Genomic DNA, 8,973 nt, shown 5'->3' with positions numbered 1-8,973 from the left:
GTTTATCTGCAGACTAACTTTGTAGAGGTGTGTTACATTTGTTTATCTGCAGATTATTTAACTATGTAGAGGTGTGTTACATTTGTTTATCTGCACACTATTACTTTCTATGTAAAGGTGTGTTACATTTCTTTGCATTTGTTTAATTACATATAATTATTTCTTGTTTGTTTCTCTTTGCCTATCTGTGAGGCACCTGAATGGTCTAGTAAAAAGCCAAATGTCCAATATCTAGGCAAGAGAGAGGGATAGGTGGGGCTGTCAGGCAGAAAGAAGCAGAAATCTAGGCTTGAGAAAGGAGGAGGAGAGATGAAGGAAAAAGAGAGGGTGACGCCTGGGGCCAGAAGTCAGGAAGCCACCGCCCAGCCAAAACAGGAGAAGCAGTGGAGAAAGCAGGACACACAGAAAGAAGGAGAAAAAGCCCCGAGACAAAATATAGGTGAAGAGAAACAGGTTGTTAACAGAGCTGGGGGAGGGGTGGGCAAGCATAAGATAAGGCCGAGTAAGGCCGAGTATTTCATAACTAGTAGGAAGTCTCTGTGTAATGATTTGGGAGCTGGTTGGTGGCCCAAAAGTAAAATAAAATCTGGTACAGTGAGTCTTTCATTTTCCTCCTAAAAGATGATACTAGATACAAGATGCCATTGTATAAGAAATGTCAGGGGCTGGAGAGATGGCTCAGTGGATAAGAGTACTGACTGCTCTTCCAGAGGACCCAGGTTCAATTCCCAGCACCCACATGGCAGCTCACAACTGTCTGAAGATCCAGTTGCAAGGGATCTGACACCTTCACACCAATGCACATAAAATAAAGTTAAATAAACCATGAAAGATATTTTTAAAAAATGTCCCTTGCCTTCTAAGAGGTCATAAATTATGGACCAATGCCGAGGTGGTTGTATTATTATGTATTACGTGTGTTAAATTAACAGGAAAAAGTATAAAATGAATGTTTATTATAATGCCCTGTCATGCTTTTATATATGATAATGCTACATTGTTGTATGGGGTGGCATTTTACAGGTCAAAAGGAGAAAGGATGGCTGTAAGTTGAAAGGGAGCTATCTAAATAAATTAAAAACCAGAAGACGAAATCACAGTTTGCTTTGTCTTACTGCTTTGTTGGAAAAGAGACTGAATCTTTTAACCTTTGTGTCCCATGTTGTCTGCCTGGCTGGTTAAGTGTTATGACCTCCTGCTGCAAAGTGATTAAAGTCCTGGAGGGTAATAACTCCAGGAACACGGTACAGAAGTCTGTTTGTTCAAATATTCGATATCACACAGCTAGCCTGAAATTAGAGGCCACCCCTTTTCCTGTGATAATGCGTTCGTTCTAAGCTTCTGCTTTCTATCTATAAGCAAGAAACTCTTATTTCATGGCGAATTTAATGGCTGTTTGACACTCGTCTAAGTTTTTTAAGGGTAAACTCTGATGTATGCTTACAGCATAAACACCATGCTTTCTAGTAGGATTGTTAATAAGAAACAAATTGTTTTTGAAGATTGCTAAAGGAAGATAGGATATAGAAACAATTTTTAAATGCTCTGGAAAAACTAGTATTGCATTTTGATACATAACTCTGTGCAGAGACTATTTTCCTTGCTTTGTCCACACATTCACTGGTGTAAGGCTACTAAAATGACCATCATGGGGAACTCTGGAAAAGGGACAGCTTGCATCCAGGACAAATCAGCATCCCCGGAGGAAAGCAGGGCGATGAGAGCTTGTTTTGTTTTGTTAGAAACTTCATGTCCAAGTTAAGAACTTGACGTTCGATTTATCACTTACATTAACTGTCTGAACAGCCTTCACTTGAATGTTTTAAAGATTACACAAGAAATCTAAAACCCAGTGCATCTAGGCTCTGTGTCTCAACAAGTATCTCAAAGGTCTAGTTGAACGTGCTGAGCCAGGATTTTAATTTGAAGCTTGCAGAGCCAATAATTCTCGATCCACGCTTTCTGCTCCTATTAATTGATGAGAAGTGAATGGAACACTCCTTGGGGAAGTACTTAGTCCAGACTTCACCCTCTTACAAATAAAACCGCTGGACCAGTTCCAATCCACAACTGTTATTCTTGGGCCAGGGACTAGGAGAAGTGTCTGCTCATCTAACAGTGACCATCTAAACTCCAGTGTATGCCAGACACCGTATAAAGTACAAGGAATACGGCTCTAAATAATAAAATCCGTATGGGAAATGCTGTGCCAAAGAAACAAACGATGCTCTAGCAGGCACACCTCGCCGTATCTGGGAGAGGGGAACGGAAGAATGGCTAAGAAGGCAGTGCTGAAGGATAAGTCTTAAGAGGGCCAAGAGGGGTTTCCCAATCAAAAAGGCAGGGTAGCACAACCCCAGGCAAATAGCTAAGGCTCCCTAGGCCGGGAACAATCCCAGGAAAGAGCCATGTGAAAGAATCAAGGCGAGGAGCATAATGAATAATAAGCCAAGGGTCCTTGCTGCAGGGGAGCTTGCTGCTCGCTCCAGTCCTGACAACATAATGAGATGTCACCGCGGAGGTGAGAAGGTAAGCCGCTCTCCTAGGAAAAGCTGTGAAAATGAAGATGTAAATAAGGCTGGCACCTTTTCTCCCTAGTCTTGGACAGCAGATATTTTCCTGTAAATAGATGCTTCATTTGGGCCCCCAGGACTGAGTTCTCCCTGCGGCAGTTCACACCTCCAGATGTCCATTGTGTCTGTTTAGAGGTATTGTAGGCATATCAGGAGCTATTCGCCAAAAAGTGACCTTCGGCTTCTTTTCCACGCCTGCTAGGAACCCAGTCTTTCATCTCAGTTACTAATGCTTCAGTCTCACAGTTGCTAAAGCAAAATACTAGGACTCGCTGCTTGCTCTTTAGTCCAGGCCTTGAGTATACAAAGCTTCTTAACAAGCATGCTGATCCCACACTCAAGCGCGCCTCTCCCCATTACACTACGCTCCAGTTCTCAGCCCAAGTGACCACATTTGCCCTACATTTCCAGGTGATCTCCAACCTCCTTGGCCCCTCACTCCTCATTCTCCATCTAACAGGCAGAACCTTTTCCATGCAGAGTCACACCTCGTCGCTGCTGGATTGAAATTCCTTGTGTCAGAGTCATGGAGCCCCAGCTCTCCAGTTTGGACCCTCGCATGACTTACCAACCAATTGTAGCCTCCTAGATTTTCCCGCCAATTTTAGTTCAGTCTCATCTTGATTTCCAGAAGACGAGAGCTCGTTCCTCACCAATGCTATTGAATCCACAGCTTCCACGTCCCCCATTGATCTCTTGCTCCGCAAAGGCTGTCTTGCCATCCTCCTTCAACCTTCCCTCCAAAAGTCCCGTTGAAAGCATCTGAACACGACATCTAATAAAGCCACCCGAACTCTTCAGAAACATCACCCTACTTATTTCCTTCTTAGGAATTAGCAGGATATGTTAACGACTTGTTCACTCATCTATTTCTTTACTGTGTCTTTCCTCTACTAAGTCCCAATTTGATGAAAAATGCTATAAATACACATCCCAAGTAAGTAGTGTATGGTATGTGGCTCCAGGCGTGTCCTTAATGAATATTTACTGAACAAATGAGGGCCAAAGCCAAAAATGTTTTAACAATAGACTTAAAGGTTAATGGAAACATACAGAAATACCAATTATTGATAAAAGTTGAAATGATTGTTTGATTTGATCCTCTGGTGACTCACCAGAGGAGGCAGCATGTTTGCCTGGATCATTACTAATATATTTGGATTGACTACTTGCGTAGAATTGTTCTTTGTTTCCCTGCTGCTTGGTAAACACTTTCTCTGTAGAAGGCAGAGGTAAGAATGCTGTGAGCGGGGAATAATATAGACGGAAAAGTGGAAAACAGTAAATCGTCTTCGATGCTTTAATGAGAAAACTTTGAATGCCACGTTGCTACCATCTTTGTGGTTTCCAAATAGTCTTCTTCCTTGAAGATTTGAGCTGGAGAGGTCTGTGTTTAATTGTATCGCAGAGGAGGAAGCAGCACAAGACAGCTGAGGTAGGATAAAGAGAGGGACAGGTGGCAGAGCAGGGAGATTGAAGAGTTGAGAGCACACGGGGTAAGGATTTTTCTGAGTCTTTAGAACGTGTACTTATGAGCACTGAAGGAAGGCTAGCCCTTCGTCCCCTTGGTGTGGAGTGTGAAGGAAAGTTAGAACTTCCTTGTGGCCTGTGGAAAGTGGGAAAGAGGAGGTAAGGACAGAGCGCAGAACATAGGGAATGTGTCTTGGGGTGTTGTTGAGGAATTGGGAACTATTGACGAAGAATTCATTAAAAAAAAATCGTCACTGAAGATCCACCAAAGCCATGAATTCTGTACCTATTCATACAATTGTATCATTAATTAAATGGTTATTCAGTGTTCTAGCAGACACTCAAAGTGCCAAGATTAGTAAATCACATGTTTTGCAATCAAGCAGGAGAGAGGTTGTACTAGTTAGCAAAGCCTCATGTTGAGGGTCAAACCAAACTCTACTGAGCTAGAACCCCGAGGATGGAGGTGGAGAGGAGCCAGCTCTTGTCAGAGTCTGTTGCTATATAATTGAAGATTTTAGGAGTAAAAAACCAATGGTGGTCAAATGCCGAAGGAGAACACAGTTCCATAGAAGACCTATAAATATGGCAGCTTGAAAGGAAATTTGAACGTCGCCCAGACAGGCAGGGTGGGTTTGAGGTTATGACTCAGGTGCTGCAAGGCTTGACAAGGACCTGGGGGTGCCCTGGAAGGCCACACAGAGCACTGACAAGAACAGGCAGAGGGTGCCATATTCAGACAATACAAACATGGAGACTAGATGGAATTATGTGTGAGAAAGATGTGATCGTGTTCTTAAAGTCAGAGTTGATAGCAAACAAAAAGCACTCCCCGGGATGCTGCGTCAGAGAGCGAGCGAGTGAGCGAGCCCGAGCTCTCTACCACAGGATTGCAGTCCCAGCAGGAAGAGGTGCTCTGACCTGCAGAGCTGTGAGAAACCTTTCAGACCAGGTTTCCCAGGGTGCAGCTCAGGATTGGGCTCTGCGAAGGATGAATGACAATGACTGCAGAAGGAGAAGGAGGAAGAAAGGAGAGGTGGGAAGACAGGGCCAGGGGAAGAAGGAAGAACTGAGGTATGGAGAAAAGAAAGGAGGGATTAAGGGAGGGAAGGGGGATAGCGCATACTCTCTGGTCTGCAAAAGGCAACACACCCATTCCTGTCAGAGACCACAGGGCTTTAGCAGCCTATCTGCAGGAGGAGTGCTGCTCTTTCTCCCAGGCCAGTGCCAAGAGAAAGCGCATGTCATTGTGTTGGTGTGACCAGGAGAAAGCGCTCTTCTGTCTCTTTTTCAAACTTGCTTTTGAAGTAGCAGCAGCACTTTGAGAATGAAAGATACTGTTTTGCAAAAACAAAATAAAACAGAAAAGTATAAAGATCACTTATACTTGCAATGGAGATGCTATAATTATCATCCTGCCTGACACTTGGGGATTCCTGGCATTAATCACAAGGACTGTACTGTTTCTCCCCCCCCCCCACACACACCATCTTTGTTGCTGGCATCTTTCTGGGTTCTCTCTTTAAGCTCTGTCTTGAGTCATGTTGAAAAGGGTACCACTTTGTGCCACCTTCCCCTGCTGCTGTGGCATTGCTCTGACTGTGACCTTCAACTGCCTCTCTAGGCTGCCTCTTGAGAGGCTCTCAGGGTAAAGACCATGCTGCTAGGGCCAGCTGGGAAACCAATTAGCTTTTCATATCCAAACTCTCAGAAGACAAAGTGCCACACTGGAGGTGAGGCTAGCCAGGCACCCTGCGGACCGCTACCTGCCACCACGGAGGTGCCACTCTGTCGTTCATTAACAAGATCCAGCATCTTGAGCCAGCAATATGGCAGCCTAGAGTAATAGAAGGGGCTTTTGTTAGCTTGAGTTGCCTAAGCATACTGTGGAACCCCAAAATGATTTCTCTTCCCTACAAAGAGTGCCTATTGCTTGCTTCCATTGAGAGAGGCAAAGCGGTCTCAGGAAGAAGAATGCCTTCCACATTTGTGAACCCGAGAAGCACGACCTTTGTTTTACCACATAGGTCGAGACTACTCTTTACCACAACCTTGTTAATTCGTTCTTTCCCTCCTTCCTCCCACCCATCTCCTGCCATTTCCCCGGGAGCATAAAGCTTTTAGCATCCGGCTGTCCATTAGCATAAATAAACCCACGCTTTTAAGGTAAAAATAGTTTCAAATGTTATATTTGCTAAAGACTGCATTACCATAAGAGAATAAAAATACTCCTGGTTACAGGTAGGTCATATGCTTTAGAGGCAGAAACACACTGTGGTGCGCGTGTGTGTTTCCCTGAAAGGCGATGATTTCAGCCATAGATTAAAACCTAGGTCTCAGTACACACTACATTTCCACTTCAGAAACCGTTAAGTGAGGAGAGTTCCAGAGACTTGTGCCTTTATGTTTTCATTTATTTTTTTCCCATTGCCAATATTTTATAGGCAGTTCTAAAGCACAACATAAACAAAAGTCCATCCTTCAGTCTGATCTTTGTTGTGTGAGCGACTGGATGATGTTGCCCCCTCCTCCATTTTGTCTAGTGTTAATTCAAATTTGATGTAACATTTATATGGCAGATAAGGAAATACTGGGCTGAGAAGCAGCAGAAGTGGCAAGACATGGAAATGAGAGATCTCCAGCGACTAGAAGAACTGACAGCATTCATGGCTGAGCAGTCAGTGAAAGACAGAGAAAGGTAAGGGAGGGACTTGATCGTGAGCCCGGGGAGCGCCTACTGCAAGATGTTAGGATAAGCAGTAATCAGAGCGAGGGTCTTTCACATCAGATATCGCCATTCAATATTTATATCTACAAATAGATAAGGCGATATATAGATAATATAGTTTCAACTCTCATTTTCATACTTAAGTCTCCAGTTCTCTATTCTGGTCCTTTGATGGCTTCCTAGTTAACGACCTCACCGAGGGCTTTCTGGCAACTGGTCGCCCACTGCGTGAGTGAGATGATGCTGGTGGCTGCTGTGACTTAATATCTTGACCCAGGAGGAGGAAACCATTATTTTAATAAGAAAGGGGTCCACGCACTGTGACTGAGGCTGAGAAAGACAATCCACAATTACCCAGAGCTGGGTTGATGTTCCAGTGAACTCTGTGCACCAGATATGAAAATGTGCCCTAGAGTTTCCTTCAATTCTGTGACTGCAGAGCTGGGCAGGACATTTGAGATAATGAGCTCCGTCTTTTTAGTTTATGTGTTACACCAAGAAATTAAAACAGTGTTTTTTTTTTTAAAGATTACCTTATCGGGGCCTAAAAGAGAACAATAAAAATCCTAATAATTTGGAAAGGAAAATCCAAAAATAAAGAGCTGGATTCCCTATCAGGAAACCCCTGTTACATAAAGAGATCAAGGGGGACACAAAGGAAGTCTCTAGGGCTGAGGGGGAGTTCCTATGGAAGAAGTTAGAATTAGAACCTGTCTCTGGAGTTCTAGGTGCTCCTTGTCACAACTATCTCCTGGATCGTCATCATACTGTTTTCCCGGTGTCTCAGTCCTTAAGAGTTGAGTATGGAACCAAGAGGATAGCAAAGCCGGAGCTTCAAAGTCAGGTCAAACAGCCAAAAGGACAAACAGCAAGTGAAGGCCAAGATACAAGTGGCTATCCTCTGACAGCTGTGATGTGACTCAGAAAGAAGTGAATGGGAGCCCCCGCATAGCCTGCACCAAAGGGCAATGCAAAGGCAAAGGTCAGGAGGCTGGTGGGGCTGTTTAAGCTCCCCCAGGAAGAGAAAGAGAGCCACGGGAACTTAAGGGAGACAGAAAGCAGCGCAGATGTGGAGTTCCAGCATTTGGGGCGAGCTCCTAATAGAACGGCTCTCATGGCGGGGAGCTTCTCCGATTGCAGAGCCATTTTCGGTCTTCGGCTTCCTGTCCTAGTAATTAGCAAGATTAGCTGATTCAGAGCTTTGGTTGAAAAGAAGAAAACGAAAATCAGATTAGTGTGTATTACATAACAGGAAAAAATAGCCATACTGCAGCATAGCGAAAAGGGCTGAGGACCAAGCACTGTAGCTCAGGATTTTATTCTTAACTCAGCTTTGAACAGTGTATGACCTTGGGAACATCCGTTGTTTACCTTCCTCCAGGCTCCGACTTGTCCGCTGGAAAACAGTTGAAAGCTGAGAAGCTGATCGCCTTAAATATATATTTTATTTATATTTTAAAATATGTAGTAATAAAGCCATTCTTATAGAAATGAAACCATTTATATTAATGCAAGCTGCTTCTTGATGCCTGTCCTTATGCACTGTCTTATCTGGAATTCATTGCTATTACCAGCTGTTTAAAGAAGTACATATATATTATCTATACATACCCAGACAAAAATACAAGTGTAAGAAAAACCAAACATCCTTCAGTATACTGCCAAATATAGTACCATTGTATTATTCAGCTAGAGCTGTCATAACAAATGTGTTCCCTAGGAGGTTTTGAAATCTGAGATTTATTTTCTTAGTTCTGGAGGCTACAAACCCAACATGGGCCAGGGTTCTGATGAGGAATTCTTCCCTGGCATTTAGAAAGCCGCCTCTGATGGAGGCTCAATGCATTGACTAGGAGGGACAAGTGCCCTGATGTCTGCTCCTGTAAGGACATTCATGCCCTGGTAAAAGGCTTCACCCTTTCCCAAAGCCACTGGAAATAAAAGCGTGCACATGTGAATTTGGGGCAGACGTGTTCAATGCAACCATCTGGAAGGAAGCAAAACGTGTTTGTCAAACTGAAGATTGTTAACTTAGCTATGTTTGGTTGCTGCTAGCAAATAATATTGGAACAATTAGAAAAGGCGCCCTAGCCGGGCGGTGGTGGCACACGCCTTTAATGCCAGCACTCGGGAGGCAGAGGCAGGCGGATCTCTGTGAGTTCGAGACCAGCCTGGTCTACAAGAGCTAGTTCCAGGATAGGC

At 43.9% G+C, this 8,973-nt stretch overlaps 1 protein-coding gene across 2 annotated transcripts in view; it reads left to right on the top strand.

Annotated features, from left to right (window-relative positions):
• Positions 1–8,973, top strand: part of Ccdc148 (coiled-coil domain containing 148) — a 245,091-nt gene that overhangs the window by 186,177 nt on the left and 49,941 nt on the right. For both annotated transcript variants that reach the window (XM_013355678.2, XM_026778576.1), the window contains one exon: positions 6,623–6,741. In XM_013355678.2, coding sequence (XP_013211132.1) covers positions 6,623–6,741 — 119 coding nt within the window. The remainder of the gene's footprint in view (positions 1–6,622; positions 6,742–8,973) is intronic.

The sequence above is a fragment of the Microtus ochrogaster genome, chromosome 4, assembly GCF_000317375.1.
Source record: "Microtus ochrogaster isolate Prairie Vole_2 chromosome 4, MicOch1.0, whole genome shotgun sequence".
Lineage (NCBI taxonomy): Eukaryota > Metazoa > Chordata > Mammalia > Rodentia > Cricetidae > Microtus > Microtus ochrogaster.
Note: the sequence above shows the minus strand (reverse complement) of the source record. Positions and strands in the feature narration are given on the sequence as shown.